The 20,754-nt window shown below is 44.9% G+C and overlaps 1 protein-coding gene across 1 annotated transcript; it reads right to left on the reverse strand.

The window, feature by feature from the left end:
* Positions 1-15,658: 15,658 nt before the first annotated feature.
* On the reverse strand, positions 15,659-19,823 carry POLR2H (RNA polymerase II, I and III subunit H). The gene is made up of 6 exons (XM_072142365.1): positions 19,649-19,823; positions 17,716-17,801; positions 16,813-16,896; positions 16,220-16,313; positions 16,050-16,133; positions 15,659-15,927 (listed from the first exon to the last, which is right to left on the reverse strand). Exons 2-6 carry the CDS (start codon positions 17,786-17,788, stop codon positions 15,810-15,812), a joined length of 453 nt encoding a protein of 150 aa, XP_071998466.1. The 5' UTR covers positions 17,789-17,801; positions 19,649-19,823; the 3' UTR covers positions 15,659-15,809.
* Positions 19,824-20,754: the final 931 nt, after the last annotated feature.

A 20,754-nucleotide genomic window follows, 5' to 3' on the forward strand; every position in this document is an offset into this window, starting at 1 on the left:
ACTACACACATATACACGCAGATGTACGCTGTATTATGCATACCCACACACAGGTGTACACTACTATACACACAGGTGTAAGCTTTATTATACAGACACACATACAAGTGTACAATGTACTATACAGACACACACAGGTTTACGCTGTATTATACACACACACAAAGGTGTACATTATACTATACACACATACATTGTGCTATACAATCACACACATACATACAGGTGTACACTGAACTATACATGCACACACACACACTGTACATATACATACACACAGACATATAGGTTCTCAGTATCAGAGGAGGGCACCAAGAGATGGGTTATTGTTTTTAGACTACACTCACCGGCCACTTTATTAGGTACACCACGCTAGTAATGGGTTGGACCCCCTTTTGCCTTCAGAACTGCCTCAATTCTTCGTGGCATAGATTCAACAAGGTGCTGGAAGCATTCCTCCGAGATTTTGGTCCATATTGACATGATGGCATCACACAGTTGCCGCAGATTTGTCGGCTGCACATCCATGATGCGAATCTCCCGTTCCACCACATCCCAAAGATGCTCTATTGGATTGAGATCTGGTGACTGTGGAGGCCATTTGAGTACAGTGACCTCATTGTCATGCTCAAGAAACCAGTCTGAGATGATTCCAGCTTTATGACATGGCGCATTATCCTGCTGAAAGTAGCCATCAGATGTTGGGTACATTGTGGTCATAAAGGGATGGACATGGTCAGCAACAATACTCAGGTAGGCTGTGGCGTTGCAACGATGCTCAATTGGTACCAAGGGGCCCAAAGAGTGCCAAGAAAATATTCCCCACACCATGACACCACCACCACCAGCCTGAACCGTTGACACAAGGCAGGATGGATCCATGCTTTCATGTTGTTGACGCCAAATTCTGACCCTACCATCCGAATGTCACAGCAGAAATCGAGACTCATCAGACCAGGCAACGTTTTTCCAATCTTCTACTGTCCAATTTCGATGAGCTTGTGCAAATTGTAGCCTCAGTTTCCTTAGCTGAAAGGAGTGGCACCCGGTGTGGTCTTCTGCTGCTGTAGCCCATCTGCCTCAAAGTTCGACGTACTGTGCGTTCAGAGATGCTCTTCTGCCTACCTTGGTTGTAACGGGTGGCGATTTGAGTCACTGTTGCTTTTCTATCAGCTCGAACCAGTCTGCCCATTCTCCTCTGGCATCAACAAGGCATTTCCGCCCACAGAACTGACGCTCACTGGATGTTTTTTCTTTTTCGGACCATTCTCTGTAAACCCTAGAGATGGTTGTGCGTGAAAATCCCAGTAGATCAGCAGTTTCTGAAATACTCAGACCAGCCCTTCTGGCACCAACAACCATGCCACGTTCAAAGGCACTCAAATCACCTTTCTTCCCCATACTGATGCTCGGTTTGAACTGCAGGAGATTGTCTTGACCATGTCTACATGCCTAAATGCACTGAGTTGCCGCCATGTGATTGGCTGATTAGAAATTAAGTGTTAACGAGCAGGTGGACAGGTGGACCTAATAAAGTGGCCGGTGAGTGTATATTGTAATAGGAGCTGCTGAGAGGAGGAGAACATGAGGACATTGTTGTGTTTATTTGGTATTAAAATATGGTGTTAATCAGGCAATCAGGGTGCAGTTTATGAGAGGTGCGCTGTTTGATTTTACAGAGACATATTATACACATAGGGCCTCATTCATCAAATATATGGTAATACAGTATAAATGTATCATACAGTATTTGTTTCATCTGTAAAATGAACAAAAAACTGCATCAAAACCACAAAGTTAAATGTGCAAAATGTGAATATCCAGCTGAAAAAAATCATAAATTGTTTTCCAATGCAGAAATTATGGCATCTGATCTGATTGATAAGCATCGCATAAATAATCATATATTCTGGCCGAAGTTTTTTTTATTTTAATGGTAAAAAGTTGCGCTAGAACTGCACGCTGATGACCATAGAAAAGGACTTCTGGCGGTCCCTTACTTAAAGGTGTTCTCCGGTCACTATATGTACTTTTTTTTTTTTTTTTTTTTAACCAGTTATTTTGCATTTATTATAGGTACACACCCTTACCTCACCACCCATGGCTGTATATTTTCTTTTCCTTCACTTGTCACTTCATAGATCACTGTTGCAGCTGCATCTCTCCAAGATGGCTGCCCCAATTCTGCTAAAAGACTACATCTCCCACAATCCCCCTGGTCAGCACAGCTTCTTCAGGAAGGTGCAGCCACACCCCCACAGCAGAGAACAAGGAGCTGACTGCACATGTCAGACCAGAGAGCAGACACAGTATACAGGTCGTTTCTATGGAAACTGTAAGTGTAGCAGCAGCTGGCAGTGCACAGGAATGACTTTGATTTCATGAAAAGGGGGCAGAAGATTTAACGATACTGAATTAGTAAAGTGATAAGTGTGGGGAGATAAGGTATAGTGAGGTCAATCTTTGTCACCAGAGAACCCCTTTAAGAACACCCTTCTTACAGACGACTTCTAGTTACAAACGACCCTCTGTATGTTGTCAATTTACTGAACTTTAGCCCTAAGCTACAATAATCAGCTGTAGGAGTTATAAAAGGCTTCTGCATATAAGCTTCATTGTTAATTCTGGTTCTTATGACATCCCAACATTTTAAAAATCCAATTGTCCCAGAGACCAAAAAAAAATCTGGCTGGGGTTACAATTATAAACTATATAGTTCCGACTTACATACAAATTCAAATTAAAGGGGTTGTCCGAAACTTCTTAAAAAAAACAGAATGTGGCCAGGAGGGGGTTGCTTAAAAAAATAAAGATGTACTTACCTTCCGGCGCTCTCCGGGTGTCCCGCGCTGCTGTCGCTCTGATCCACGCACCATGTAAACAAACATGCCCGTGTGAACAGTGCTGGATTCAGCTTCCGGCCGGATAGGAAAACTATCCGTCCCGCATATACAATGCTGTGAATAGGGTCGGGTCCGGCCGGAAGCTGAGTCCAGCACTGCTCCTGCGGCCATGTTTGTTTAAATGGCGATCGGACTGGAGCAACAGCAGAGCGGGACACCCGGAGGGCGCCAGAAGGTAAGTACATCTATTTTTTTAAGCAGCCCCCTCCAGACCACCTTTTGGTTTTTTAAGAAGTCTCTGACAACCCCTTTAACAACAAACCGACAGAACCTATCTTGTACGTAGCCCCGGGACTGCCTGTATAGAGTTTTCAGCTCAGGCAGGAATAGGACATGTTCCATAATTTGCAGCTTAGGCACACGGCTTATATCCAGGGCAATAAAAACCATTTCCTGCGCCTGATTTATCTTACATTTTTGCACAATCACAATAAAAAAGTCATAATTATTTGCTGCAGTCCAGATGAAGTGTAGGCAAGGGGTTGCTTAAACATTTGAGACTTTTGCATGACTTTTTAGACACAGACATGGCTCATTTATCAACCACTAAGATGAATCAGATAAACCCAAAACCTTACAATCACAAAACTAGACACACATTTCCTGATTTAAGATAAATGGCCCCCAATGTGTGTGTACATGAGGCCCAACTTTAATGTAATATTTCTATGGAAATTTTCTTTTGGGCTCTGTTTTTATGGATTTCTCTGTGCACGCCAAATTATACCTCTAGTTTATTGTTTGGGTTGGTATGATTGCACAGATACCAAATTTATACATGTTTTATTGTGCTTTCATACATTCTAGAAAAGTAAAACCTGTACAGAGCTTTGTAAGGTTTTTTGAAAGATGAGATTACATTACTACAATTTTAGGGACTGTTAGACCTTGAACCACTTTTTATTAGATTTATAATTGGTTGCAAAATGGCAAAAAAAGTGGCATTTTGGACATTAGGGCAGTATTTTCGATTACAGGTTCAACACTGGGATTATCGTATATACTCGAGAATAAGCTGATCCAAATATAAGCCAAGGCTCCTACTTTTACCACAAAAAACATATTGACTCGAGCATAAGCCTAGGTTGGGAAATGCATTGGTCACAGCCTCCCCCAGTATATAGCTTTTCTGCCCCTTGATCCCAGTATATAGCCAGTCAGTATTCCCCCAGTATATAGCCACCCCCCTGCCGCAGTATATAGCCAGCCAGCATTTCCCCTTTATATAGCCAGCCCCATGCCCCATTATATAGCCAGCCTTTCACCAGTCCCAGTTTGCCCAGTTCATAAAAAAACTCACCATTCCGATGCCGTATGCAGGTCTTCTCCGCAATTCCTTTGGCAGCAGTGGCCTGCGTCAGAGCCTATGAACTCCGACCTGCTGGTGCTGGACGGATCATGGAGAAGACCTGCGGGGGACGTCGGAAAGGGGAGTTTTAACTTGTTATACTCAAGTAAAGGGGGTGATTTAAACCTTTAGATTTTTTTTTTTTATTTATTTATTTTTTAACGATTTTTTTTATACATCACTCCCAATGACTACACAGAAGTGACGATATGCCAATATGGCAGCACTCAAGCCCTGCTAGCTTTTGACTGTGAGCCCTCTCAGGGCCGGATTAAGGTTGGTGGGGGCCCATGGGCGCAAAATCTGGTGGAGGCCCCCAATAAGTGGAGCGTACACACACGTCCTCCTGCTTCCTTTCCACTATCCCAGCAGTAACACCGCTACATACAGCCGCCTCGCCCCCAGTAACACAGCTACATACAGCCGCCTCGCCCCCAGTAACACAGCTACATACAGCCGCCTCACCCCCAGTAACACAGCTACATACAGCCGCCTCATCCCCAGTAACACAGCTACATACAGCCGCCTCGCCCCCAGTAACACAGCTACATACAGCCGCCTCATGCCCGGTAATACATCTACATACAGCTGCTTCGCCCCCAGTAACACAGCTACATACAGCCGCCTCGCCCCCAGTAACACAGCTACATACAGCCGCCTCACCCCCAGTAACACCGCTACATACAGCCGCCTCGCCCCCAGTAACACAGCTACATACAGCCGCCTCGCCCCCAGTAACACAGCTACATACAGCCGCCTCGCCCCCAGTAACACAGCTACATACAGCCGCCTCGTCCCCAGTAACACAGCTACATACAGCCGCCTCATCCCCAGTAACACCGCTACATACAGCCGCCTCATCCCCAGTAACACCGCTACATACAGCCGCCTGGCCCCCAGTAACACAGCTACATACAGCCGCCTGGCCCCCAGTAACACAGCTACATACAGCCGCCTCACCCCAGTAACACAGCTACATACAGCCGCCTCGCCCCAGTAACAAAGCTACATACAGCCGCCTCATCCCCAGTAACACAGCTACATACAGCCGCCTCACCCCAGTAACACAGCTACATACAGCCGCCTCACCCCAGTAACACAGCTACATACAGCTGCCTCATCCCCAGTAACACAGCTACATACAGCCGCCTCATCTCCAGTAACACAGCTACATACAGCCGCCTCGCCCCCAGTAACACAGCTACATACAGCCGCCTCACCCCAGTAACACAGCTACATACAGCCACCTCGCCCCCAGTAACACAGCTACATACAGCCGCCTCGCCCCCAGTAACACAGCTACATACAGCCACCTCGCCCCCAGTAACACAGCTACATACAGCCGCCTCGCCCCCAGTAACATTGCTACATACAGCCGCCTCACCCCAGTAACAAAGCTACATACAGCCGCCTCCCCCAGTAACAAAGCTACATACAGCCACCTCGCCCCCAGTAACACCGCTACATACAGCCGCCTCGCCCCCAGTAACACAGCTACATACAGCCGCCTCATCCCCAGTAACACCGCTACATACAGCCGCCTCGCCCCCAGTAACACCGCTACATACAGCCGCCTCGCCCCCAGTAACACCGCTACATACAGCCGCCTGGCCCCCAGTAACACCGCTACATACAGCCGCCTGGCCCCCAGTAACACCGCTACATACAGCCGCCTGGCCCCCAGTAACACCGCTACATACAGCCGCCTGGCCCCCAGTAACACCGCTACATACAGCCGCCTGGCCCCCAGTAACACCACTACATACACCCGCCTCATCTCCAGTAACACAGCTACATACAGCCGCCTCACCCCCAGTAACACAGCTACATACAGCGGCGACAGCACAAAACATATATATATGTACATATGTATATATATAGAGAGTATATACATACATTCCATATACACAGTATATACAAAAACCACATCATTCACATATATAAATGTACACACATATCTATACACAGTATATACATCTATACACAGTAAATACACAGTAGATGCATAAATACACTGTATATACACATATACACTGTATATACACAGTATATACACTGTATATACACTGTATATACACAGTATATACATATATACACACACAGAAAAACACATATGTATATACTTACCTGTTAGGGTTGACCGGGTGCCTGTTTATTCGGGCGGGTGGGGGGTCTTGACGGTGCTTGTTCGCCAGGAAGTCGGTCGGTAGCTTATTCGGCCGGGGAGGGGGGGGGGTTGCCGGGTGCATGTTTCGTACGGGGGGGTAAGCGGTGAGCGAGTGGAGCGGGGAGCGGGGGGGGGGCGGTGAGCGAGCGGAGCGGGGGTTGGTGAGCGAGCGGAGCGGGGAGCGGGGGGTGGTGAGCGAGCGGAGCGGCAAGCGGAGCGGGGAGCGGGGGGTGGTGAGCGAGCGGAGCGGGGGGTGGTGAGCGAGCGGAGCGGGGGGTGGTGAGCGAGCGAGCGGAGCGGGGGGGGGGGGGTTACCGAGCGGAGCGGGGAGCGGGGGGTGGTGAGCGAGCGGAGCGGGGAGTGTTGAGCGCGGGAAGTGGTGAGCGAGCGGAGCGGGGGGTGGTGAGCGAGAGGAGAGCGAGCCGGGCGGGGAGCCGGAGGCGATGTTAACCTGGGATTGAGCGGGGTTGCTTGTCACCAGTGGCGGGGGGCGGCTCCCCACACAGCAGGATGAGTGGGCGGGCAGTTTATGTAGGGGCTTGATCGCCGGGGAGGAGCTCACCTATGCCCGGAGGCGGAGGGCGGCGTTCCGCTCATGAGGGGGGGCACGGGAGGTGCGAGCTGGTGGGGGCCCCTAGGGGGGGCAAGATGGTGGGGGCCCCGGGGCTCGAGCCCCGGGAGCCCCGCCTATAATCCGGCCCTGAGCCCTCTCAATACTACCTTAATGGACTTGTGAAGTACTAAAGTTCTAAGTGGTTCTAAGAACATTCCCAGAATATTTCCATAACATTTTTTTTAAAAAAAGGATTCCTTGATACAGTTAGGACTGTTCTAATCTTTGTTTTATTTCTGTCTCAATCACAGTTAAACTTACCTTGAGGAACATGTGAGATTCTTTATCTTATCAGCCATTTATCTCTGCAAATATACAACTTGAGTTTTCACTACAAAGGAATGTAGTTTGTGCTCATGATGGTTTATGAACCAAATAGAATAAAGTTCAGAGGTAAAATTATAAAAATGCATTTAACATACCATACCACACTCAAGTAAACCAAGTTTATCTCTAATTTCCCCTCTTCCCTACTGACAACTGTATATCCTGGTTATGAGCTGTGCATTGGCTGCTAGCCAGGTATACGCTATGTAATGTGTGTGTTTTAAGTGAAACGTTACTAAAATACATTTATTATTTGTTGATTATTTGTTGTTGATTATTTGTGAGCCTATCAGTGATAAGGATGCAATAATTACTGGCTGTTCTATTTCAACATAATACATAATGTAATCTGCAATGTGTGAAGTTGCTCTAGCCCCAAAAGTCATAAAGTAACATTTTATTGTACCAGTTGAATAATCCACCTCATAACTGAATCCAATATCAACAAGACAAGACACGTGTCTTTATTAAGCATCTGTTGTTGCTGTCGATAACCATTTGCTCCCCTCTTCCCAAAGGCCAGAACTTTACTATATTTCTGTTTATATGTCTTTTTTCGCTGTAACAATTTTGACCATTTGCAACTGACAAAGTGGTTCAGCTCACCAAACATCTCAGGATAGGTTTCATGTGCAATGAGAAATGTCCATAGGCCAGAAACGGCACTGCAAAACGGCAGAAAAATGTGGAAAATTCCATTCTTTATAGGAGTTGAATGTAAAATCATGACAACACACAGGTATACAAACGAACAGTGCCTGACCTACACGTTTCAACTTATAATTCGTGGTCAAGGTAATTTTGACCATTTATACTATTCAATATTTCATGCAATTGACTGATGAGATGTAAAAAAAAAATTCCAAAGGCAGTGAAATACATTTCTGATAATTTCTTACAGTCTCTGCTTTAACAGCATAATAATAATTCCTTTATTTATATAGCACACACAGATTCCGCAGCGCTACACAGAGCTTGTCAAATCAGTCTAGTCCAGTGGTGGCGAACCTATGGCACGCGTGCCAGAGAGGACACGCCGAGCCCTCTCTGTGGGCACGCGGACCATCTCCCCTTCTGTCTACATATAAATCATTAGAACTCCCGGCAGGCAGTAAAAGCTGCTGATCGCCGAGAGCTCCAGTGATCTCTTTCACTGAAGGCTGCGTCTGACCTGCACTGTGCTCATTAGTGCTGCCTAGAGACACAGCAGCAGGTCAGTGCCCGCCCCTCCACTCCCTCCCCCTCCCCCTTCAGCCCGGGACCAAGAGGAGAGTGAGAGGGAACTGCCGGAGCTTACAGCAGCCGGTGCCCGGTGAGTACAGAGGAGTGCAACAGGAGGCAGGAGCTGCTCTGTGTGTATTACACAGGCAGCAGGCAGGCAGCTTTGGGGCACTAAACAACTGTAGGTGCTTATTGTTTAGTGTCCCAAACTGCCCTGTATGACACATGTCTGTGGCCACATATATTCTGCCCCTGGTCCAGTTCTCCTGTCACTGTGCTATGCTGCCAGTGACCCTGGGGTGCGCTATACTGCCCTCACTGACAGCATGGCACAGGTGCCCAGAGCTCCAGACCAAGGGCAGTATATATATGTATATATGTATATGTGTGTGGCCACAGACATGTGTCATGTGGTGATTTGATGATAAATTCACCTGCCTGATTGCATGTAGATTTGCTGTTCAGTGCACCCACCCTCCACCCTACAACATACACATTACCCTACACACCCCCTGCCGAATTCAACAATCCTTCATATTGCCACTGAATGGGGGTAGTGATCCTCACTGGATGGGGGTAGTGATCCTCACTGGATGGGGGTAGTGATCCTCACTGGATGGGGATAGTTTTCCTCTCTGGATGGGGGTAGTGTTCCTCACTGGATGGGGGTAGTGTTCCTCACTGGATGGGGGCAGTGATCCTCACTGGATGGGGGTAGTGTTCCTCACTGGATGGGGGTAGTGATCCTCACTGGATGGGGGTAGTGATCCTCACTGGATGGGGGTAGTGATCCTCACTGGATGGGGGTAGTGATCCTCACTGGATGGGGGTAGTGTTCCTCACTGGATGGGGGTAGTGTTCCTCACTGGATGGGGGTAGTGATCCTCACTGGATGGGGGTAGTGTTCCTCACTGGATGGGGGTAGTGATCCTCACTGGATGGGGGTAGTGTTCCTCACTGTATGTGGGTAATGTTCCTCACTGGATGGGGGTAGTGTTCCTCACTGGATGGGGGTAGTGTCCCTCACTGGATGGGGGTAGTGTCCCTCACTGGATGGGGGTAGTGTCCCTCACTGGATGGGGGTAGTGATCCTCACTGGATGGGGGTAGTGTTCCTCACTGGATGGGGGTAGTGTTCCTCACTGGATGGGGGTAGTGTTCCTCACTGTATGTGGGTAATGTTCATCACTGGATGGGGGTAGTGTTCCTCACTGGATGGGGGTAGTGTCCCTCACTGGATGGGGGTAGTGTCCCTCACTGGATGGGGGTAGTGTTCCTCACTGGATGGGGGTAGTGTTCCTCACTGGATGGGGGTAGTGATCCTCACTGGATGGGAGTAGTGATCCTCACTGGATGGGGGTAGTGATCCCCACTGGATGGGGGTAGTGATCCCCACTGGATGGGGGTAGTGATCCTCACTGGATGGAGGTAGTGATCCTCACTGGATGGGGGTAGTGCTCCTCACTGGATGAGGGTAGTGTTCCCCGCTGTACTTGCTCCTGCCTTGTGATATAATTAGTGATGTTGGACTTTCTGTGGTCTGTTTATTATCAGTATGGTGGCATGTATCTTGTTGTACTGGTAATGGTCATCATGTAGCAGTATTATATGTCCCTTATAGAGTGGTATGGTGTGATTTTAGGCTAAATAGACGTGTTGGCACTTTGCAATGATTACATGGACTTTGGTTTGGAGTTTGGGCACTCGGTCTCTAAAAGGTTCGCCATCACTGGTCTAGTCCAATCCTCTTTATTCTTTTGGTCAGTACGATCATGGAGATCCCAAATAAATATGTTACGTTAATCCATTAATAAAAATATATAATCTCTTGTATTAAAAAAAACCCAACTCACTGTCTCACTATTCTGACGCCATGACAACACATTCTGACGCCATCACAACTTTTTGTTCAACTTTTATCAAAATCTTTATGTCTGCGCAAAAAAATTGGTAATTTGAAGTTTCCATTATGATGTTCACCAAATTGAATAATTATTTTTATATATTGAAATATGGGGCATTTTTGAACACGGCAATACCTAAACTGCTTATTCTAATTTATTTATATTTATGTTTTTGGGAAAGGGTTACAATTTGAATGTTTTTTTTTTTTACTTAAAATGTTTTCTAACTATTTTTTCCAGTCCCCCTAGGGTATTTGAATCCGAGGTGGTGTGACTCCTTTGGTAATATACTTTATTTCAGTATATTGTGGAATATAGACCAGCAGGGTCTGATTCAGATCTAGGCAGTGCATTTAGTAAGAGTATGGCAATGCCTGTGTTTTTCTACATACTCCTACTTGTGTTGAAACTAATGTGTCACAGTGACTTCATCTGTTGTCACTCATACACTACAGCTTTAAAGCTTGGCTGCATGTTTAGGAGTTTTTCGTTCCTCCCATGTCTCTTTTCAGTAGCATGTTTGTATAGTAGTTGTTAGTTGTATTTGCAGAATTAGGGTACATACACATAACCGTATTCCCAGCCCGGCCGGGCATACTACTGTGCGATGGAGAGGAGGTGACCCCTCCCCCTCCATAAAGAAAAGTGGCACACGGCTCTATCTTTTCTCCATGTACGGCACGGATCGGTGTCACTCATACTGACTCAGGGCCGCCAATGTCATCGTATTTGCAGCCGCATATACATCCCCACAGACGACTTAAAAACTCTTCTAGGTTATTTGCAGTAGGTGCACAATGAATAGTTGGGGGAAAAAACCTGTACTTGTAGCTTTGCTTACTATAAGCAAGCCTGTAACAGAATATTTCAGTTGCAGAATTTTTTCTACACAAAGACTTTAACTGTGGGATAAACATTCCCCTCTTCTAAATAACACCACAGTATGAATGTTATATAAAATGCATACAAGCACACCTACAAGGGTATGTTGCACCATATGTTTTTTTTTTTTTACCTTGTAGCCCTTTTCCATTTTTTACTCACCTTTGCATAGTAATATATTTTTTATTTTTCTGGTGGCAGTCCTGTGAGAAAAAAATCCAAAGACAGTGAAAGTGATGAAAAAAAAATGCAATTGCACCATTTTTCATCAGTTTTGTTTGCATTCACTAATTTATGCCATAATCACTCCAGAATATCAGCTGCACACAGCGGCCAACAGAGTTAAAAGTTAAAAGGCTTCTTTATTAAAACTGGAGCATGCAGGTACAAACAGTGTAACTGACCTACACGTTTCAGATATTATTAGCATTAGTCATGATTTTACTGCTCAGTCCAAATGACACATGCCCTTTATTCTTTAGTTCAGAACTATTGAAGATACCAAATCAATGTCAGCATCCCTAGAGTTTTTTTTCAACATGCTGAGTTTTAAACTGATAGACGAATGCTTAAATGCCGAGACATATAAAAAAAAAAATAGCCGTGGGAGGGCAGCTTGAAAAACTTAACTTTATAGGGGCACAGAAACTGTGCTCAGACCAGCTTCCGGCCGGCCAAGGTGACTGGCCATGCCCACCCGTCCCAGTGATGTATGTAGTATAAGATTGTTTCCATGTTGGTCGCCCTCATAGAAGGTACAGAATGTCACAGCTATTGGGCAATAACAGTGCTTCCTACATATCTGGTGAGGTCTTTAATTAGAAAACTTTTCTTCTTCTACCTGGCTGCCATGTCATCTTCCTTCAGCCTGTACTCATTTCCTCAGATTTAGCAACTTCATAGTACAAACATAATACTGTCACACAGGCTCCATAGTAGTCAAGTCCTAATGCCTCCATCCCCCCTTTACAGTTAAATTTACTCCCAACAGTAACAATTAGTCCCAGTTCTCATCACCCCCCCCCCCAAAAAAAAGTGACAGTATTCTTATAGATTAAAGAAAAAATAAATACTTATACCTTATATACCTATACCTTCTCTCCATACCATCTTCACTTCAGAGCTCCAGCAGCTGAGGCACAGGCGTCATGGGATCAAGGAGTAGATGCTGCGCAAATGCAGGACACAGGCCGCACTCTGGCAGTCTGTGTGGTGGATAGAGGGCAGCAAAATGAGAGCTCACATGATCCACTGCCACACATGAAAGTGGGAACTTCCTCCTGTTCAGATCCCACCAAAGTATATCTTGAAGGGGGATTATGAAGTGTGACAGCCACAGGCTCGATTCCAAAATCACAGCATCTACCCCATGCGTGTTATCAGCATAGCGCACAGGGAAGATGCTATGATTTAAAACTTTGTGGCCCCTGTTATCCCTTGGGGTGTGGCCACAAATGTTATTCCCCGGACTATCAGACTAATACCCAACATGCAAAGTTTCAAACGTGCTCTTAAAACCCATCTTTTTTTGGCACGCCTATCATACTCGCTAACTGCATGAAATGTCAACTCTATCTTTACTAATCCATCCTGTGTCCTCCTCCAGTTGGTTTTAAAACATCAGATATATATCAAGCTCCAGGCTTCTCTGCAGTTTCTTTCACCTTGGACTTTGTATATAACATGGCGGATGAATTATTATTTATTACATTATTTTATACTTTGCCTTATAAATAATGGCTGGACCATTATACAAGCTATTATTCCTCTTGTATCAGCCCCTCATCCTCATAGACTGTAGGCTCTTGGAGCAGGGCCCTGACTTCTACACTCACCGGCCACTTTATTAGGTACCCCATGCTAGTAACGGGTTGGACCCCCTTTTGCCTTCAGAACTGGCTCAATTCTTCGTGGCATAGATTCAACAAGGTGCTGGAGGCATTTCTCAGATATTTTGGTCCATATTGACATGATGGCATCACACAATTGCCGCAGATTTGTCGGCTGCACATCCATGATGCGAATCTCCCATTCTACCACATCCCAAAGATGCTCTATTGCAGTGATGGCGAACCTTTTGGAGACTGAGTGCCCAAACTACAACCAAAAACCACTTATTTAACATGGAGTGCCAACGTGGCATTTGAAGCAGTAACTTATTACTATCTTTTCTTCCACGTCTTTCAATCGTATCGGCCCCTGAGGTCACCAATACAGTTGAAAGAAGGATGGCAAATTCAGGCATCATTGTAGGGTTTCTCTGTAGAGGAAGAATGGGGAGTCCAGCAGAAAGACCTCCAAAGATATTGCAGTTCTATCAGCGCCTTCTCACTACACCTGCAATTCCAAAGAGCCAATGAAGTGTCGCTTTAAAATAGCGCTGAGAGCAGCTTCTCTTAAGTTTCCTGGGACTGCAGAGAGATTTGGTGGATTTGGTCCTATTTTGTAAACTCTGTCCTGGGGTGATGGTCTGAGTGCCCACAAAAATGGCTCCGAGTGCCACCTCTGGCACCCGTGCCATAGGTTCGCCACCACTGCTCTATTGGATTGAGATCTGGTGACTGTGGAGGCCATTTGAGTACAGTGAACTCATTGTCATGTTCAAGAAACCAGGCTGAGATGATTCCAGCTTTAGGACATGGTGCATTATCCTGCTAAAAGTAGCCATCAGATGTTGGGTACATTGTGGTCATAAAGGGATGGACATGGTCAGCAACAATACTCAGGTAGGCTGTGGCGTTGCAACGATGCTCAATTGGTCCCAAGGGGCCCAAAGAGTGCCAAGAAAATATTCCCCCACACCATGACACCACCACCAGCCTGAACCGTTGATACAAGGCAGGATGGATCCATGCTTTCATGTTGTTGACGCCAAATTCTGACCTTACCATCCGAATGTCGCAGCAGAAATCGAGACTCATCAGACCAGGCAACGTTTTTCCAATCTTCTACTGTCCAATTTCGATGAGCTTGTGCAAATTGTAGCCTCAGTTTCCTGTTCTTAGCTGAAAGGAGTGGCACCCGGTGTGGTCTTCTGCTGCTGTAGCCCATCTGCCTCAAAGTTCGACGTACTGTGCGTTCAGAGATGCTCTTCTGCCTACCTTGATTGTAAAGGGTGGTGATTTGAGTCACTGTTGCCTTTCTATCAGCTCGAACCAGTCTGCCCATTCTCCTCTGACCTCTGGCATCAACAAGGCATTTCCGCCCACAGAACTGCCGCTCATTGGATGTTTTTTCTTTTTCTGACCATTCTCTGTAAAACCTAGAGATGGTTGTGCGTGAAAATCCCAGTAGATCAGCAGTTTCTGAAATACTCAGACCAGCCCTTCTGGCACCAACAACCATGCTACGTTCAAAGGCACTCAAATCACCTTTCTTCCCCATTCTGATGCTCGGTTTGAACTGCAGGAGATTGTCTTGACCATGTCTACATGCCTAAATGCACTGAGTTGCCGCCATGTGATTGGCTGATTAGATATTAAGTGTTAACGAGCAGTTGGACAGGTGTACCTAATAAAGTGGCCGGTGAGTGTATTGTTCCACATGATTGTTTGTACTCTGTAATGAAGCATTATATTTGCATAGGTCCCCTACGAATAGTAAAGCACTGCGAAATTTTATGGCGCTAAATAAAATAAAGATTCTTATTATATTATGTGATCCACACACAACTTTGCTTAAGGGCACCTCAATTCTGTACAAAACATTCAAAGAAGGTTAAATAGAACACTGATAAAACATAGAACAAGATACCTAATTTTAACACAAAAAAACCCTTTTGACTCGAGTTTCAGCCGAGGGTGGGAACTGGATTGGTCACAGCCTCCCAGTATATAGCCACCCCCCCTCCCCCCCCCCGGTAGTATATATCCAGCCCCCCTCTTCTGCTTCCGATGCCTCCTCGGGTCTTTGTGTTCGGGCAGGACACAGAATGACGTCAGCCGCTGGCATTGCGAGGAGAACCAAAGAGGAGCGGAAGGACCTGAAGGAGGCATCGAAAGCAGAGGACCTACCGGGGACGTCGGAAAGTAGATTACAGTTTAATTCTTTTTTTTAATAGACTCGAGTTTAAGCCGAGTTAGGATTTTTCAGCACAAATTTTGTGCTGAAAAACTTGACTTATACTCAAGTATACATGGTAAATAATGTTATCCATTAAACACACCACACACAACGATTGGTAGATAGGGTCTTCAGTGCTGTTATAAGAATGAGGGGTCTTTGGCAAGCAAGGTCTTGCTTTATTGAACCTGAAGGAGCAACTTCCTTTTATTATCTTGTGACAAAAAAATAAAACATTATAAAAATATATTTTAATTAAATAGAAACAAAAACACATACAGTAAGAAACATGCCTCTCCCTCTTATTGAGCCAAATCCAGATTGTAGAGTTCATCTGAAAGCACAATACTGCACAGAAAGATATCCCCTTGTATGTTTCTTGTTCAGAAGGCTAATTTCTTCATCATAAGGTAAATGCGGGAATCTACCTCAAACCCATGCAGGTTATTAGCATCTCCCTGTAGTCTCATTAACAAACCACCATAAGAAACATATGCAGACCTACAAAAGAAGAAATGCACAACATATTTATCTTATGTTCCACTATGAATATAAGAAAATATACTGATGGAAAGTGTGAAACACTGCTAAGAATAAAACAGAATTCATAGAGGAATGCTTACAGGCGAGTGGCAGCTTCTGTTGAGGTTTCGTCTCCTTCTATTCGATAAACTTTTCCATACATGACATATTCAAACTGATCAGCTCTAAGAAAACCACACACAATATGTCAGCTGACTGCAAAGGACCAAACTATTCTGAAAGCTACACCTCTTCTACAAAATCTAGGTACCTGGAGGGGCGGTCATCATTAGGATTGTATTCACCATCATCTAGAGTTCCATCCTCATACAAGGTATTGGCAATAACCAAGCGAAATTTATCACCTAAAAACAAATTTTTTTAGGTTTAAGTATATAAAAAAAAAAAAAATCAATGTCTCATCTATAAACATTATTTGGGGCTTATTCAGAGGGGCGTGTCTCATCTGTCCACAAAGAATGCAGACATGTGATATCCGTGTCCAGTCCGTATTGTATCCGCATCCTTTTTTTTTTATCCAACACATCCGTATGTCTTCCCTCTTTTTCACATTCCAAAGTAAACGGACTGCATATGGATGCGATCCATGTGCTGCCCGTTTTATTGCAAAACCCACCGACTTCTATGGAGGTTCATGGTCTGCATGTGAAAAAAAAAATTGAGCATACTGCAATTTTTTTCTCACAGTCTGCACGTCAGTGAAAAAAACAGACATGTGGACAGACCCATAGTAATCAATGGGTCAGTATGCTATTTGCAAAAAAAAAAAAAGATAGTAAAAGTCAAAAACGCTCGTCTGAATGAGCCCTTACAGCATAGGTTCTCTCAGCAAATCAAACATACCTAGATCCACAGGGTAAATCTGTATATTCACGTCAAGTATCAAATCCATTTTAAAGGACTCACTTTCACAATGCAGCCTCGAAACTGCAAGACAAAAAAAACCCTTTACAATGTGATAACACTGCTGATCATATGCGTGTTGTTCATAGTTCATGAGAATCAGTGACATAGCTGAACCAGAGTAACAAAAATCACGGTACATTATTGATAGAATAATAGGGTTAATATTCTAGGTGCAATACTACTTTGGGCAAACATGTCATGATGTTACTAACATGTCTGTCTCTCCCTCTACAGCTTCCAATCATTCTAGGTAGAATAACTGTGTTTTTACCCCCTGTTACCAGTGTATATGTGCTCTCTGGATGGTGGTGGTGGCTCTTTTTATACTAAGACTGTAGAACAGCGGTTCACAGTGATAGATGAGGTCTTGGACCTGCATCTTTTTCCAACATCTCCTCTACTATGATACTGTGGTTGGACTGAGCATTGCAGTGTGCTTTCGCTCTAAGTCAGATGTTTGTTGCCATCTAGTTCTTAAAGGGGTTTTCCCACAAAGACAAGTTAGGCCCTAGTCTGCGGCTAGATCAGTGCCAAGACCCCACAGATCATCGTGAAAACAAGGGGTCCGACCGAACCCTCATCGCTCCTCAGACTAATGGAGCAGATGGCCACATATGACCGTTCTACTCCATTAATCTCTATAGAGCTGACGGAGATGGGCAAGAGCGGCACTCTGCAATTTCCGTCAGCTCTATAGAGATTAATAGAGCAGAATGGTCATGAACGGCATTCTGCTCCATTAGTCTGAGAAGCGGCTCAGCAAGTTAGGCCCTATCCTGTGGATAGGGGCCAACTTATTCTTTCTGGAGAACTCTTAAGTCTTTTTAGTCAAGTTTTTACCTCGGTCAAACTTTCGTCCTTCGGGATCGATATCCTTCACATCAAAGATATCTTCAAACAGAATTCCAGCCATATTTTACCGTATTCTGAAATTGAAGATAACATAAGTGGGTTTAGTTTGTTCTTGTCACATATAAAAAGATCTAAACCATAACAGGGAATCTTCAACCTGCCAAACAGGACATGTCTTTTGAACAAAAGTGAAAGTGGTTGCAAAGAATAAGAACCATCTCCTTCCTTTGATTAAGATGAAATGGGTTTTCTAATTGCAGCCTGCTCAGTGATGTTGCCAGTTTTTGATTACACCAACCTGACTTTACAGATCTTTTATGTAAAAAACCACTAGCCACCGTGGTGACCTGTACATACACAGCATAGTACTGGCAAAGCTAGCCAGTCCCCTGCCACATGTGAACAAGCCAAGCCCAGTGAGTGGCTGCAAAGGTGACCCGAATGGAAACAAATTGATACAAGATGATGTTTTTAAAGGGGTTGTTTGAGGGTAAAAAAACAACCCTTACGGATAAAAAAAATAAACACGTACTTACCTCCCAGAGCACAGTGCTGTGAGTAAGTACATGTTCATCCCTGCCACCCAAGGTTTTTTTTTATACCCTCGGAAACCCCTTTAAACAGCAAAAAGTGCTGAGTAGTTTCCAAAGGAGGATCTGGGCATGGGATGTTAGCTTATCTACCTGGCCCTTTTTATCTCCCTCAACATATAGGCGTGGGGCAACTTAGCAAGGATGGACACCACAAAGCATCCTCTCTGTTCCAATCTTCCATAGCATTAGAATAACCAGAAGACAATTTATCAATACGATAAAACTTCTCTTCAATATTTCCATTTTAAACTTAAGAAACATAGCATTTCTTAACACTTTATTGCCACCAGCGAAGCTTTATATCAGTAAACGTAGGTAACTCACCACAGTCCTCTTTGTGGCAAAGTGTATTAAAAGTCCATTCTGCTGAGCAAAGTTTCTCAAGAAGGGTTAAGTCCCCTGGAATGACACTTCTGCCGTGAGCTCCATGCCACTCAGCAGGATAGACTTAATACACTGCCTCAAAATAGACAGATAATTTACCCGCTTTAGCAGATATAAAGCTTTGCCAGTGCGCTCGGTAATTTCTGTCAGCTCTATAGAGATTAATGGAGCAGAACCATCATGTGTTGCCGTCTGCTCCATTAGTCTGAGGAGCAGCGAGGGATCGCTTTGGACACCTCGTTCTCGCCATCTGCGGGGGTCTCAGCACTGATCCCATGAATAGGGCCCAACTTGCCTTTGTGGGAAAACCCCACTTTAATGTTTTGTTTGTATAGTTTTATATTGAAATGTTGAAGTAAAGAGAAGTTTTATAATGTTGATGAAGCATTTTCTAGTTATTACCGTATTAAACCTTTTCCATTTTTCAGAGGTTGTATGAGGGCTTGTTATCAGCAGGACACATTGTACTTCCTAGTGACAGTATTCAGAAAACACAGGCCGTGTATGGAGGGGGCTGAGACCGGGAGCCCTATCCATACACCCTTAACAAAGCTGCACAGTAAAAGTACAGGGTGCTTCATTAAGAGGTCAATATCACTAATACTATTTGCACTGGACACTTTTTTGAGTTAAACAGCCCCTTAAAGGAAGCGCTGTATATCTCTGTATGTCTGAGGAGGTGTAACTGTTATGTACATCACCATACACACAATGCAGAAATAAAATCCACAGCGGAACCGCCTTACAGCTGCAGATCCCTGAGGACCAGGAGGCCTCACTGTCCTGGAAAGAGTAAATGTGAATAGATAACACTTCTAGCATTGGATAGTATGAGGTAGAGCCACTATATGGCTACCCCTGGGATATATGATCCACTATAACATCTTTAAAATCATAAGGCACAACAGCTCTCCCCGTGTACGGACACTGTATCCCACACTTACAAGTTTCGTCCGGAGCCGCTGCCACGCTGCTTCGCATACACTTCCGGATCCTGTACGTCATTTCCTGTTTCATCGGAAGCGCTTGCTGCTATGACAACGGAGGGTTCATCGGTCACTAGGAATGACACAAGGAAGTGCGCGTGGTGTGCCGAGCCTGTAGAGCGCTGTGCATGGCGGGTAGCAGGCGTCCATCACATCCCAGCATCTAGTCCAGTTCAACAAGTGTAGCCCTGATCAGTACAAGCTGCGCCCCCGAACCAGAGCACATTACAGTTTACCATCATATGTAATATTAATAATAATCTACATTTCTATAGCGCCATCATATGCGGTTTACATTAGGGGAGCTTTATCAATGTTTGCAGAGTTTCTTATAGTCCGGATTCATCTCTAAAGTCCCACGTTGCACTATTAGTTTATCTGTTTTACTCTGACAATTTTTGGTGCACAGAGCAAATTATTTTGGGCACACAAACTCATTTTCTGAGGCCAAGCACTTTGTTGTAGTTGTAAAAGTTTAAAAAAAAACGTCAAAAGCTTTCATAAATGGCACAATGCCAGAATTCTGGCACAGAGAGATGATAAATCTCCTCTATAGCCTCACAGGGTATAAGTATAGCCAGTGCCTACAGTACTGATCGGAAGCCACAGTATGATAGAGGACAGGAGGCCACAATATGATGGAGAACGGAGGCTACAATATGAGGGAGGACAGGAGAATACAATATAAGGGAGGATGGAGGAAAAGAGAATACAATATGATGGAGGAGGGAGGACAGGAGAATACAATATGAGGTAGGATGGAGGACAGGAGAATACAATATAAGGGAGGATGGAGGACAAGAGAATACAATATGATGAAGGAGGGAGGACAGGAGGCCAGAATATGAGGGAGGTCACAATATGAAGAGGATGGAGGACAGCAGGCCATAAAATGAGGGAGGATGGAGGACAGAGGTCACAACATGGAGGACAGACGCCACAACATGAGGGAGGATTGCTACCATTTGAAATATGCTATTATATCTAAAGCTCTGGTATAGACATTGTGGCACATTTACCAATGGTCGTGCTATGCTTCTTATTCTTTGCTAAAACAGCTTGGA

This window comes from Engystomops pustulosus, chromosome 3 (genome assembly GCF_040894005.1).
Source record: "Engystomops pustulosus chromosome 3, aEngPut4.maternal, whole genome shotgun sequence".
Taxonomy (NCBI): domain Eukaryota; kingdom Metazoa; phylum Chordata; class Amphibia; order Anura; family Leptodactylidae; genus Engystomops; species Engystomops pustulosus.